At 36.6% G+C, this 16,108-nt stretch overlaps 1 protein-coding gene across 1 annotated transcript; it reads right to left on the bottom strand.

Moving 5' to 3' along the window:
• Positions 1-8,569: 8,569 nt before the first annotated feature.
• si:dkey-30k6.5 (zinc finger protein 345) lies at positions 8,570-15,527 on the bottom strand. The gene is made up of 4 exons (XM_056446483.1): positions 15,228-15,527; positions 13,695-13,833; positions 12,865-13,359; positions 8,570-10,752 (listed from the first exon to the last, which is right to left on the bottom strand). Exons 1-4 carry the CDS (start codon positions 15,405-15,407, stop codon positions 9,293-9,295), a joined length of 2,274 nt encoding a protein of 757 aa, XP_056302458.1. The 5' UTR covers positions 15,408-15,527; the 3' UTR covers positions 8,570-9,292.
• Positions 15,528-16,108: the final 581 nt, after the last annotated feature.

Genomic DNA, 16,108 nt, shown 5'->3' on the forward strand with positions numbered 1-16,108 from the left:
TCGTGTCTGCCACAGCCTACCTGAGTATTGTTGCTGACCATGTCCATCCCTTTATGACCCCAGTGTACCCATCTTCTGATGGCTATTCCAGCAGGATAATAGCCATGTCATAAAGCGTGAATCATCTCAGACTGGTTTCTTGAACATGACATTGATTCACTGTACTCAAATGACCTCCAAAGTCACCAGTTCTCAATCCAAGAGCACCTTTGGGATGTGGTGGATCGGGAGATTTGCATCATGGATGTGCAGCTGACAAACTGCGTGATGCTATCGTGTTAATATGGACCAAAATCTCTGGGGAATATTTCTAGTACCTCGTTGAATGTATGCCATGAAGTACTAAGACAGCTCTGAAGCAGGGTTTTTACAGATATCCTAATGTCAAATTTAAGACTTTTTAAAAGCTTTTTAAGGCCATTAAGTATTAAATTTAAGACCTATAACACAATATCAAAAACATAAAGAGAAAATGCAAAAATCACAAAATTTGTGGCAAAATAAATGTAATTAAATTGAACAGTACTGAAGACAGGTTAGATGCATCATTGAACTACATGAAAAAAACAAAAACATCTTAAGGCTGATTCATACTTTTGCCTGGTGCCGCATCATGCACCTTCGCTGACTGCGCTCAACTTGGACAAGGCTCTTTAAAACAACAGGGGCAGTCAAAAGAAAGCCACCGTAAAGTCAGACGGATAAACAAGACAAGAATAGACTTGTGCTGCAAATGATGTGCCGACCAGTCTCATTAGGTGAGGTTCATATTAAATTGAATAAATAACTATAAAAAAATTTGATAGTTGTTAGATTACACTTTTTTTGTGTGTGTGTGTGTGTGTGTCCTTGCATATAACATTTATGTTTCTAACCACCTCTGAAAAATAGTGGGGGTCATGAGTCATTGGCATTATTTTAGTGGCCGTGGACTGAAAAGTTTGGGAACCCCTGAGCTAGTGTGCTCCAAAGAGTTTGACAATTTACATTTATAAGATATAAAATTGATAGAAACATTTAATGCTAGCAGTTTGTTACTTCCACCAAAATCGCTTGACTTTTTTCACATCAACTCATACTGGTTACTCATCAAATCTTGACCAATCATATACTCTCCAGCATTACATGTCCCACCCCCTTTTAAATCACCTCTCATTTGATGCACTTGAGCTCAACCAGTTAAGTAGCAGAAAATCATTCACAAAGTGCAAGATGACTACTTGAAATGCTTTTTACTTTGATGTGACAGTGATATGGTTTTGCCTGATTATTTGAAGTGTAACCTGTACCAAACATCTTCAAAAGTCAGTATAATGTTATAAAACAGAGAAGACATTATAAATAAGACATTTTTATTTTAATCAGTTAAACACTCTGCTAAATGTTTCAAACTGTGCGTAAAGGAAGATGCAATATGCCAGACCCACAATGCTGAAGACCACTGTCAGAACAACCTGGGCTTTCATAACACCTGAGCAGTGCCACAGATATACAAGTCTCACTTCCAGAATAGAATCTTTATGAAGATATTCTAATTATATGACCAGCACCTTTACATAGTATGTAAGTTTGACACCCAGTGGTTTAACTAGGAATAGGTTGCAAGATTGAGGACATCCCCACATTAACAGGCATGAGTTTTTGTCCTGACCAACCTCAAATTTCTATTTTAGAAACCGCTTCTATTTCTTACAGCTGAACAACAGGGTAAACTATGACAATAATCACCTCAGGTACAGATCATGTGCTTTACTTACTGTTGAATGCTAATAATGTGAGCTTGAATGTCATTTTACATGACAGCACATGTAGAGGCATGATAACGGCTGAGCTTTACAGATTGTAAAGATATTCCTTCATCTGTCTAGCTGAGGAGCTTGACGGTCTCTCCAGCTCTGCGTTGAGAAAATTTCCATCCACTAGTGGAGAGTGACATCTCCATCGGACTCATCGCAGTCTGGTCCTGCTGCTCTGGAATTGACCCGCTGGAGTGCTGATCTTGAACCCTGAGCCTCCATCTCTACAGACTGACGGCTCCAGCTGAACCCACTGATCTGAATCAGCAATGTCAACCCAAGACTGACACACAGGGAGCGGATGAAGGTTTTGTCCAGATGGTTTAGAAACTGATGTTCCGCCTAAAAAAAATCTTTAAAAAATAAGTGACAACTGTGATAGTAATTCGATAAAAAAGTTTTTAAAAAAGATGACCTCACTCTTTCAACTTTTCTAAAGCTTTTAATTTGAAGTGAATGCCAGAAAAACTATACCAGAAAAAGGAAACAGGGCTATGGGCTCTACTTTAAAAGGTGCAGTACGCAAGTTTGACATCCAGTGGTTGAACTAGGTATTGCACTCTAGAATCAAAACACATTTTCACTCGGCTCCTCTGATGACTCCACACAAGTGCAGGTTGCCAGAATGATGACACCAAAAGGAGCATGTCTGATTATAGAGCTCATAGGCTAATTTAAACAGTGTTCTAACTAAAAGCAATGGCACGTGATAGAAGGAACCTTTTCCATATTAAGTTATTAAAAGAGTTTGTCCAAGCCAAAACCTAAAAATTCTATTTCAGAAATGGCTTCTACTTGTCGCTGAACAAGAGAAAACTGTGACAATGACCACCTCAGGTACACTTTAGTTGCTTTATTAAGTGATAAATGCTAATAGTGTGAGTTTGAATGTCGATTTACATGACATTTATTAGGGGTGCCAAAATTAATTGTTTCTTCAGTGCACCGCGATGCAGACGCGAACAAATCAGTATCGGTTCAGTAATAATCATAACCGGTTATTATGTACTGACGTCATTTATCTCATATGCGCTATGTCGCCGTAGCTTACAATGGCGAGGGAGGCGAGCGCGAGTATTTACAAAGCTCCAACTACTTAATAACGCAGAAACTGTGCACAATTCACTGTGTGTGTATTTGCTGGACAGACTTTCACTGACACTTACAGCAGAAGCCCCTATTTCACTGCGATTGAGAGAATGAAAGTAAACTCTCTCTCACTGTGGCCCATTTGGCGTGCTGGCCTGACTTTTCCTCACCTCTCGACTGTTACAGCGATACTTCTGGAGACAGACATGAGTGCGTGCCTTCAGAGTTTTCTCCACCATGTCTATCATGGATCAGCTGCGATCGCCACTTCCGTTTATCAGTGTGACTCATCTGAGAAGAGCGCAGGACACAAGAGCCAATCGCAGCTCTTTCTGTTGAGCGTGTGACCAATCAAAGGGGTGTAAGAAAACTTGGTAGACAAGGATCAGAAAGAGAACGGGATATTTATAATTGTTTATATTATTTACTATAAATGCTTGTGTTATTGAAAGGTACAGTTTATATATCTGACTGTTTGAATTAAAGGACAAAATTGTATTACAAATAGTTCATAAATATAAATTTACATATATTTTTTAATACAAGAATTGCTGCTGAGAAGAAAATATAAAACTGTGTATGGAAAGCATTGTCAATGCACCGTGATGCACCGAGATATCGGATTGAACTGAATCGATGGCATAATCATAACCGAACTGAACCTTGAGACCAGTGTAGGTTTACAGCTCTAACATTTGCCCCAAGAACAAGCAGGAACTGAAGACAGTTGTGGTGATCAGCGGTAAAGCCAGGAACTTGTGGAAATTAACTTTTCCACTGCTGCAGAGTTAACACTAAACTCTGGCCCTTTTCGTAAGCTTATCAGAAAGTAGCAATTGAGACAGTGACCATCTGTATTTTGTTTATCTGAAAGACAAAGGTGTTGAACTTGCAAAACAGCTTCTTGATCCAATCAACATTCTACACCGTCTCAGACACAGAGACACATGGATCACAATACCTCCATCGCACAAAAGAGACACAAATGGAATATTTCACTTCAAATACCTGTAGATTCAAATGATCATGTATATATTAAATATGGACAGTTTAAATTTCTCTGTATAAAACTTTGCTTATTAATGTTTATATTTATTATCAACATGATGTTTAGAACATTTGCTACCTCCTCCAGAAATTTGCATGTCCCAGATTTCCAGGAACTCTAAGTTCAAGGATAAAGACGTCGGCGTGTCACCAACATCAGAACCACTACCTCCAGAAATCTCCAGTTCTGTGTGTTCCAGAATCTACAGATTTCTGGATTTCTTCTTTTCAAAGCTCAAGACAGCTAAGTCTGCTCGTTTCTATGCGTCAAGACCTGCAAGAAGATCCAACTTCTTCCAACCACTGCATCAACGGCAGAAATGTAAATATACCACTTTCCAACCCTCTAAGAAATATTCTAATTAATTAGATGTTTATAACTGATATTTATTAATAACAAAAACTTCCTCAGTTCTTTGTTATTGTAGAGTAAGGTTTACCTTACCTTAACTTAAATAACCTTCATGACTCGTCTATACACTTCATTTATTGTACACTTAGTCATTTTAGTTACTCTTGTTTACCCTTTTGTTAATAAATACACATTTATTACAATTATGTCTTCCTTGTGTTGACAATACAGTAAAAGGCTCTACAAGTCAGACGATCTCATTATCCTTCAAATTTGGCCAGATAATAAACTCCTAATTTGTATATTTTCATTACAATATTTTATTGTTAATTATTTTGACAGTGGAAAGCTGTCTGGTGGACCTTTAAAAGGAGTTATTTATCTGTTGTTTCTACATTAATTGAACCCTTGTGCAAGACTAAAATACCAATATTAACCTTAATACAAAAATATTGATGTCAATATTTGATTAATCCAAATATCACTACATTAAATGGTGCCCGGTGTGAGGCTAAAATATCAATATTAATATCAATACCAAAATATTGATGTTAATATTTGTTATAAATCCAATTATCACTACACAGTTGCAGTAGAGGCCTGGCAGAGCACCACCAGTAATGAAACCCAGCGTCTGGTGATGTCTATGCATTGCAGACTTCATGTTATATTTGACTGCGAAGGATTTGCAACCATGTATTAAAAAGTGAAAGTTTGGTTTATGATAATTATTCTGTCCAATTACTTTTGGTCCCTTGAAAAGTGGGAGGCATATGCAAACTGATGGAATTCCTACAGCGTTCACCTGATTTGGATGTAAATACCCTCCTATTAAAGCTGACAGTCTGCAGTTAAAGCACATCTTGTTCGTTTAATTTTAAATCCATGGTGTATAGAGCCAAAAATGTTAGAATTGTGTCGATGTTCAAATATTTATGGACCTAACAGTATATTGAATTTATGGATGGGCCTCAAAATAGACAATTAATTGTCAATGCAAAATTTTATGAATTAATCATCAGCCAAATTTCATAGCCGGGAGAGCTCTGTGTGTGTGTGCGCGTATGTTTCACCTGTACTTCCCCCAGGCTCAGCTCAATGTCCTCCAGGTTCTCCAGCAGCAGTCTGGATTTCTCCTGCACTCCTGTTTCACCAGTGCTTCTCCCAGCCCCAGCTCAATGTCCTCCAGGTCCTCCAGCAGCAGTCTGGATTTCTCCTGCACTCCGGCTGGTTAACTGCAGTCCAGAATGGTGTTGAGGAGTTGAGCATGTTCCCCTCTCAGCGTCTCCAAACACCGTATCACCGATTTAGTGTTGTAGTCAGTACGATATCATCCTGCATCATCCACTCTAGAGCCTCGTCACGAGGGCAAACCATAGTGGACATTCCCCAATGAAACGCACACCTGCTGAGAAAAAAAAACACTCACAAACCCATCAACATCATGCCATCTTACAGCGCTCACCATAAATGAACTGAACTACTTTGAGCTCAACATAATGATAAAACTTTAACAAGTTTGAAAAAAAAAAAAAAAAAAAAACAGGAGGATGAATAAATGATGACTGCTGTATTTTCATTTTGGGGTGAACTGTTCCTTTAACCCTTGTGTACTGGTCAAATTAACTAGCCTTTCATTTGGTTTTTGCCCCATCGACTTCCACTATAACCACACTTTTTGATTGCAAAGTAGGGCTGCACGATATTGGAAAAATCTGACATTTAGTTTTCTGCGATGAGTATTGCAATGTGTTTACTACAAAACTTGAAAATGACTCTTTGGAAAAAAATATTAAATTAAATTGATTGAGATAATTCTGTGGGGAAGTTAATTATAGTTAAATTGTAATGAACAAATTACAAGCAGAGATATAGAAGTCCCTTATTAATCAGGGGTTGCCACAGCAGAATCGTTACAGCCACAACTATAACACAAATGAGAGAAAAAACAAATGGATCGGTCAAGGGGAATTAAGATAAACAAACAAAATAATAAGTATGGAAGGAATCACAACAAAACTATGGCTGAATACAAAGGGAGCACAAGTCCACATCTGGAGGGCCGCTCAAGTCCCCACCTTCAAAGTGCTGCAGCGTCAATGATCTGCAGATACAAAGAAATCTATTTAATCAAAACAAAGAGGGTACAAAACTGTAGAGGGTGACAAAATAGCAAAAATGAATAAACAAATACATGAACATGTAACAGGAAAGAACAGCCAACTATTCCAGCATATGTTTTACGCAGCGGATGCCTCAACCCATTACTGGGACACAACCATCCATTGACATTTGGACCAGTGGTTTTTAAGAAAACGGGAAAAGTACCACCTTCGCATATGTGTATGGAAGATAGGCAGGGCGCATAACAATTCACCGGCAAAAATGGTCACTGCTTGAAGTCCTATTAAAAACTATATAGATATATAAATTACGATATATAAGTATAAATATAGTATTACGATTAAACTTGAAGTTAATGTTAAATTTTCCTATATTTTTATGAAAGTTTGTAATGAAAGAACCTTACAATCATTTAAGTTTTAGATCATGCTCATTTATTACAGCATGACAATTTAAAATATTAAAACATTAAATTCATGCAAGTTAACGCAAACTTAAATGACCTTTTATGACACTGTTCATTTTCAAGCGCATTAGGTGGACGTAGCAAACTTACAGATTTTTTTTCGGAAACATTTGGTAGGGGAGTCTCTGCTGTGATCAGGATTAAGAGTGAGACACAAAGATGACACAGATATGTATAACTCGTCTACGACCCGTAAGTATTTACTCAGAGATTGGTGTTAAAAGGTAATCTGTAGGGAACATCGGTGTGTACGGAATACGGTTAGTGTACGTTAGTCATATATACTGTACTATATAATTGAATGAATGCACGAATATAAAACCAACTTTACCTCAATTCAACATCACTCCCTGCACAACAAACTGAGGCCTGCTCTCATAAAAACCACCCCAAATATTAACAAACACACACTGAATCTAGTTTATTCAAAACGCGGCACATCCGCATATACAAATAAATAAATGTTTAATTCAACAATCACTCCACCATCACTGTCTGGATGACGACGATAAAAACGACTGAGTGCATCACATAAACTCTTTGAAACAAAGCAAACTGTAGTATAACAGTTTCTCGTTTAGGCTAAACATTAAGCACAATTAAATTAAAATGCAAAGCTATTATTTTTTCACAAGCAAAACTTTTCTCAATTCAAACCGAGCAAAAGGTTAGCATCACCGCTACGTTGATCAATAACGCAAACGAACATAGTAAACCTTTTGTAAGCTGCTTTACAGATGGGTTTCAAACTCAGAGTGATTTTGAGGATGACGTGTCGAATTCAGGCCAAAAAGCTTTTTGGCAGTAAATGGCGTGAATCCCATCGAGTGTTTGGAGCGTTTGTTTGTTTGACGTTATTAGCGGAGAGCTTAGCAAACTGGGATAAACAGCTGACCTGCGTAATTATACCAGAATTCACAGCCTGCCCCGCCCTTGCGCTCCGACGTCACTATACCTGCCCTCCACATGGAGTGAGAATAGAGTGGGGGGAACTATGACGTCATATTGTAGGCAAATCGGCAGATAGCACTAAACTGGTTCCCTCGATAAAATCCCCATAGGATTTTCCCATTGGCTTTTCGAAGATTGCAAATAAAAAGCTCTGTGTTCAAACACAGTTCATTACACTTACACGTTTTGTCCAGCCGGATAATCCTCACACGAAAATACAACTTTTAGCACTTTTGGATCTTAAATGCAAATGCAAAGTTAACATTAGGCTATAAACTGACTACAGTGCTTTCGGGGAGCTCGCCTGTGACGTCAGCACCGCCCTGCGCTCAACAACTTTTCAAGCTTATTTTTAGAAATATGGTCCATGACAAAGACTTACTCTCCCGGTTTATTATATTATAATCCACGCTATATATTATAAACAAATATATACGCAAAAACACACAGACCTACATGCTTTTTGAATAGTTTTTTTACGTGGGAAATACATTAATGAAATATATAAATAAATTAAGAAAATAATTTATTTTGTAGAATTCTAAAGGCAATAATTACTTTATTCAAATATTTTTCAATAGAAATAAAATGTTTCACGTTACATTACACGATTGAGGAACATATCTAAAACAGACTAGGTGAAGGTATTTAAGAAGAGAGGGTTGACAAATACTAATCACTAATGCAATCAAATTAAAATGATTTAATCATCAAATTTATACAATTAATGAAAGGAAGACAGAAGTGGTTCCTCATGTTGTTTTTTATTGCAGTTACGCACAAGCATTGATTGCCAGTCCAGGTTTGATATAAATATAATATTTCCAAACAATAAAATACAGAACTATACAAAACCTTATCCAATCAACTTGCCAATTATGACTGCAGATCATCAATTATTAACATAAGGCTATGCATTACCGTTTCAAACAGTATTGAAAACGAGATGCAATGTTCAACAGTAACTCCATTAAAATAAAAATTGTTCTGTTGATTTGTACCGACTCAGGCCATTTAACATGTACGTTTCTTTCTTCAGTAGAACAAAATAAAACACTGATTAAAGTTTTATGAACAGAAAAATCAAGTCTGTGTAAAAACTAAACCTTATTTAAATCAACCTCAGCAAACTCAAATCTGAGTTGTTCAAGTCATTATGCGACAGGAAGCTTGCATTTGCAGAAGCTGTGGATAACGACAATGCTGTAACGTTAATTTTCTTACACAGATCAATCAGTTCTCTTCATAAGACCTCAACGTATCATCAGGAGCCACAGATAATAATTTGCATTTGCCTTTGGTTGTTTTTTACTTGCATGTTATAACTGACCAAGAACCAAGTTTCAGTTCAAAATCTTCAGTAATCTCCTGAAAAAAAGTCACCTACATCTTGGATGGGTGAATAAATTAAAAGCAAATAAAATATTTGGGCTGAACTACCCCAATAATTCAGTGTAACCTTAATTTTTACATGGTGTATTTACATTTATGTTGCTTGAGATTTCTATGGTCCACAAACTTCTTCCCGCAGCTCTCACAGCTAAAAGACTTGAGACCGGTGTGCACTCGCTGATGAGTCCTCAGATGAACAGCTTGATTGAACGTCTTACCACAAACATCACAGCCGAAAGGTCTCTCTCCAGTATGTATTCTCATATGCATCTGAATACTGCTGGAATACCCAAACCTCTTTCCGCAAATCTCACAACTATACGGCTTTTCTTTAGTGTGAACCCTTTGGTGTACCGTAAGTGCGGCTTGTGAGTAGAACTTCTTTTGACAATGATCGCAAGCGAACTTCTTCAGCAGAGGACTGACCAGTCTTTCATGATGCTTCTCTCCTGTATGTACAAGCATGTGCTGATTAAGAGAACTGGGGAATATGAAGGCCTTGTTACAGATGGAACACACGCAATCCCTCCTGCCAGCGTGAATGATTCTCTTGTGCCTTTTCATGTAGTCCGAACTGGTGAATCCCTTACCGCAAACGTCGCAAAGGAACGGTTTGCTTGAAGTATGTTTGTGTGTGTGCATCTTTAGGGCGTATGCAGTCGTGTACCTCTTTAAGCATATCGGACAACCGTAAAGTTTCACTCCTGTGTGACCGGCTTTGTGTCTGTTGAGATTTCCAGAGGTTGCGAACTTCTTGTCGCATACGTCACACGTGTATCGCTTTTCCCTTGTGTGCACAAGCATATGCGCCTGCAGGTGTTTGCGAGCGCTAAACCTCTTCTCGCAAATTTCACAGGAAAACTCGTAGGTTTTCTCGATGTGACTCTTCTGGTGATTTTTCAGATATCTTTCGCAGCTGTAAAACTCACCACAAATCTCGCAGCAATAGGGCTTTTCTCCGGTGTGCAGCGTTTGGTGATCTAGCATGTTCTGTTTGATTTTGAACTGTTTGTCACAGACGGGACAGTTGTAGAGCGTTTCGACTGCTCTGCATCGGTGTCTACCAAACGAACGTGTGCCTGGAAAAACCTTCTGGCAGTTTGGGCATGTAACAGTCTTTTCTGCAGTGTGAAGATGCTTGTGCTTTTCTAGGGAGGCCTGAAATACAAAAGATTTGGAGCATATGTCACATTTGAAGAGCTGAGCTCCAGTGTGCGTCGCTGCGTGTCTGATGAGGCAGCTTCTCATGGTAAAGCGTTTATCGCAGTGGGAGCATTTGTAATGTTTAACGTGAGCCCGAACGTGATTAATGAACTTCCACCTCAGCTCGAAACACTTCCCGCATGTTTTGCAGCGGAACAAACCATCATTGGATTGCTTTATCATGTTCATGTCATGTGTGGCGTTGGATTGTCCGTCATCTGTGTTCTCTATAGAAATGTTTAAAGTTTGTACGAGTGATGCAGCAGCATACTGACTGCTTTCCAAGACAGCGCAAGACACGTCTTCGGTATCCAGGTTATTTTGGAGAATATCTGTGAGGAGAAGAGCACAAAGTATGATTAACAAACTAAAAGTTTTTTATGGAGAAATATTGGTCATTAATGGTGCACCCAATATATTTATTATACTATGATAAATAAAACTATGATAGCTGACATAAATATATATATATAAGATATATGATATATAAAACTAATTCACAAAATATTTGTAAAATAGAAAAGCAAACACAAAATAGGAAATAGAAAGCGATAATAAAAATCATGTACACTCACATAACAGATATACATGAAATACAATTTTATATATGGGTACTGTTCAAAACATTGTGGTCAGTAAGCATTTTTAATACTTATTCAACTTTAAATGTAAGTAATTTTAAGCTGCAGTGAAGACTTTATATAATGAAGACTTTATAGATTTATATTAAAAAAAGATTAGCAAGTAGGGCTGCACAATATATCGTTTCAGCATCGATATCACAATGTGATCCTTCACAATAGTCACATCGCAGAATAAGCAATGTTGAGTGAGTTTGTATTATAATTTCTCATTTCTCATGATGCCTGTGATTGTATAATGACCTTAAAAACATTCAGGCATAATAAATAGTACCATTTGTAACTTTTAACAACAATTAATTTTATTGAATTATTTTTATTTTTATCCTTCAGTTACTGTACTTCAATACTGTTAGACTCAGGAAACGATAAATCACTTTTTTAATTGCATCTTTTTCTTGATTGTATTTATAGATAGTTATGCATGAAAATACTCACAACACATGCAAATACAGAAATGCACTGCAAATAGCACAGACCACATCGAAAATGTGTTGGGGGACCCCAACAAGTTTATTCAATTTTACAAAGATGCACTTCTGCTGCAGAATCATCCCAATCGATCTACCATTATGAATTCTTTCCAAATAGAGATATTAGGTTGTCTGGTGAAATTGTATTCATATCACAATATATATTGCAAGATAAAAAATGTCACAATGCTAGATTTTTCCAATATCGTGCAGCCCTATTTCCATGTCTAATACATACTGTTCTTTTAAACGTATTCATCAACAAAATAATATTATAATGATTATAATAATAATAAAGCATTAAAATTCAACATTAATAACTATAAATATTACTAATTACAAATAATAATATTAGCAAATATTTCTTAAGCACTAAATAATGAATATTGTAAATGCATATTATTACAATAAAAAATAGCATATATAACTGTCAGTCAGTAATATACAGTCCAGAACCATGTATTACGGAAAGCACCTTTAGGAATGGCATTTTAAAGGGACAGTTCACCCAAAAATGTAAATTCTGTCATCATTTACTCACTCTATACTTGTTTCAAATCTTTATGAGTTTCTGTCATATGTTAAATATAAAGGAAGATATTTTGAAAAAACCTGGAAACCTTTGACCATTGACTTCCATAGTATTTATTTGTCCTACATAACAGCTACAGGTTTTCGGTTTTCTTTTAAACATCTTATTTAGTAGAAGAAAGAAGCTCATAACGGTTTGGAACCACTTGATCAGTGATGCCTAAACTTTTTTGTATAAAGGGCCAAAAACCTAATATCAATATTTGCCATGGGCCGAGGGTAAATTTACCAAGCTATATTACATTAAAGTTGCTATGGGTAATTTCCTAATATTTCAAAATAAACAGAAAACATTTCTTTAAATCGTATTAGCTAGTGCACTATAACTTTTTAAATGATAACATACTGCAAATAAAAACAAACAATCACATTAATACCACAGTAGAGTTAAATGCTGAATACTCTAACCTAGCAGAATCTGCCTTGGACTTGGACTGGATTAGCTCACCAAAGTCTCTGCATTGTCGGGTAACAGTATGTACATTTAAACAAAATTGGAATAATTTACGCCATTTAATTCAAACATTTAATTTCAGTTAGCTTTTATCAATAAAACAAACAAAGGGTTACATTAAATTTGCAATGACAATCTTGAAACTATCCCCATCATTCTTATTCTCTTCTCAGAGGAACAGCAGGCCAAATCAAAGGTTGCCATGAGCCAACTTTGAGCATCACTGCACTTGAGGAAGACAACTTTTCATTTTTGGGTGAACTATTTCTTTAAGTGGTGTCTTACCTTGAGTGGTGACCTCTAGTGTTTCCAGTGATGTACTGTCACAGGTTTCCAGCTGCACAATGAATTCTTCCTCATGCAGTGGGCCTTCGAACTCAATACTCATATTTGGAGCAGTGTGAAATCTCTGGTGTTTCATCAAGCACTTCATCATTTTGAAAGTATTCCCACATATCAAACAATTGAAAGGTCTTTCTTTGTGTAAAGCATTGTGAATGTTCAAGAGAGCTCCATCACTAAAAGACACTCCACAGGACTCGCAAACAAAAGGTTCCCGTCTCCCCTCTGCAGCTCCATTTGTGCTTGTGGAAGGCTGGCTTTCACTCAAAACTAAAGCGCTTGCCAGAATGTCTGTGGGTGCGGATGAGAGTTGTTGGTACTGATTGTTTGCTGCTGGTCCAGAGTTTTCATGATGTTCTAATCCCATTTCATAGTCTTTATTCTGTCCAGGCTCAAGAAGCACACCGTTTTCAGGCTCAGATGTGGCTGCTTGACCCTCTGTGAAAATGCAACGAGATTCAAATTATTGTTTATTTTTGTAAATGCAACAAAAGACGATATAATATTAAAACAATACTATTACTATAAGACTTTACAAGCGTGAATCCTAAGAACTGATTGCAGATTACCATTGCGCTAAGGAGGGATTTGGGAACAAATGAATCACTGAACGAATCATATTGGAATCGTTTGGATAATTAGGTAAAAATTAATGCATTTTAAGACAATAAAGGTGTTTTTTGACCTTGCATGCTAATCAGACTGTTGTTGGAGACCCTCAAAACTAAAATATGACCTTTTTTAATGCATAATAGGGGCTCTTTAAAACATACCATCTAGCTTGTCTTCCTGTGAGAGTTGAGACTTTGCTGTAACTTTCAGTACTTGAGCTGAGATGCGATCGTGGATCAGTTTCACCATCGTCTCTACCGTGGCTTTACTCAACAGCTCCATGAATGCAGCAAACTCCTTCTGAAATGCAAAAGAGATCATTTGAGATTGTTAACTACATGAACCCCATACTATTTACTGTGTGTCAAATACAAAAGTTGAATTACAATAAGTGAATTTACTGCTCTTATTATATAAAAATGTTTGACTTGCATGCCTAGTATGCACAAAGTATGTGACTATTTAAACACAATGGGTTATCTGCAATAATTGTATTTTTCTGATTACTAAAGAACTCTAAAGTTATTAATTTTCAATACATTCTGACCAGAACTACAGCAGCAGTCTACCACTACTCTGCTACCTGTTTGATATACTGTAAATTTCTGAAATGCTGTCTTTTTATCCTTTTCAATCTTGTAAAGTGGCTTTGACACAATCTGCACTAAATAAAGCGCTATAGAAATAAAGGTGACTTGACTAAAAAAAAAATTTTTTTCCTGGCTCAAAATAAGGCAGAGAGAATAAAAAACACACGTTCCATTTTAACTTTCTATTGTTGCAAAAAGTAAAATATAATAGTATCAATAATAAATTTTTACAATTTGCCTAATGGAGGTGATTATTATCCTATTTCTCCTCACACAAATATTGTAATCTTGACAAAGCAAAACCTGGGATTATCAGGGTTTCTTGCAGGTTTCTTTAAGGACTTTTTAAGACCCTTTTAAGACCATCATGAATAAAATTTTAGACTTATACTGAGCTAAACACTGAGCTAAACAAGGATTTTTTCTAATGGCCCAGTTACTTCTGTAAATAGTTTTTGTATTAATGGAAGATTGTGTAAAGGGATGTGTTGCTTTAGTTTTCTTTCCCTGCTTAAAGAATTTATTTAGGAGAATTTGCTGTAAACATGTCTAACAGCTGTTGTGATTTGTATCTCTTTGCAATAAAAACATATAGTTTTGAGATGGATTATCAGTGATTGGGTAGCTTTACTTGGACATAGGAAAATTAAGACCTGTTTAAAATAATTTAAGACCTACAACAAAATATTTAAGTGAATTTTTGTAAGACTTGTTTTCATGTAAAAGTGTTGTATATATGTATATACACACACACAAATTTGTGTATTATTATTTGGAAATAAAAAATATGACATCAAGAGTGGTAAATGCTGATGCTAAAACGTACTGACGTTTGAAAAAGTTGCTTAAATTTTAACTTGCACACCATTTAGTCAGCAACTGCTTAACAGGAAATAGATGAGTTGCAAGATTATTTGGATTATTAATGACATATTCAAAATGTAATTACACATAATACGGATTTTTAGATCTATCCTCTGCACTGTAAACTTTATATTCCCGTTGCAATTACGACAAACGTTAACTTACAATGTAAACAACAGTCAACCAGCACTTCATGAATTCAAACTGACACTGCGTTTGCTTTCCAACTCTTGAACTTACAGATTTGGCTTGGCTGGCCTGTTTAAGTCTGTTTTTGTTCGCTGCTGTCCCCTTGTTGCGCTTCCACTCTTCGGATAATACAGTCGTGAAGTCAGAGAGATGTTTGCTCAACTCCGACACGACACTTTCTACTAAAACCCCCATAACGGAGGACAGCAACTCGTGAATTACTGCTGTCATGTTTACTCGGCACTCTATACGCAAAACATATGCTTATTACCTCATTACACACCAAAACTGCATATTAAAAGTACCAAAACTCGACCCAACTACTTGCTTGTTTGTGGCGGGTGAAACAGACGGAAGGATATTTGTCTCTCAAACTGAAATATGGACGGGAGTGTGTTGAGTAAAAGCAGTACTGCCACCTGAAGGGCTGGAGTATTTAGTACACGTTTACTTCATGAGAAATACCACCGTCAGTTATTTTTGTAAGACTTGTTTTTCATGTAAAAGTGTATATATATATATATATATATATATATATATATATATATATATATATATATATATATATATATATATATATATATATATATATATATATATATAATGCACAAATTTGTGTATTATTATTTGGAGACATGATTATATTTGGAGACACTATTATTATTTAAAAACATGACATCAAGAGTGGTAAATGCTGATGCTACTACTACTAACTACTTACTACTACTACAACTATACACTCTCACATGCACTACTACACACACACACACGCACACGCGCACGCACACGCACACACACACACAACAGGCATCTTTGGACTGTGGGGAAAACTGGAGCACCCGGAGGAAACCCACGCCAACACGGGGTGAACATGCAAACTCCACACAGAAATGCCAACTGACCCAGCGACCTTCTTGCTGTGAGTCGACACC

The sequence above is a fragment of the Danio aesculapii genome, chromosome 21 (assembly GCF_903798145.1).
Source record: "Danio aesculapii chromosome 21, fDanAes4.1, whole genome shotgun sequence".
In the NCBI taxonomy this organism is placed as follows: domain Eukaryota; kingdom Metazoa; phylum Chordata; class Actinopteri; order Cypriniformes; family Danionidae; genus Danio; species Danio aesculapii.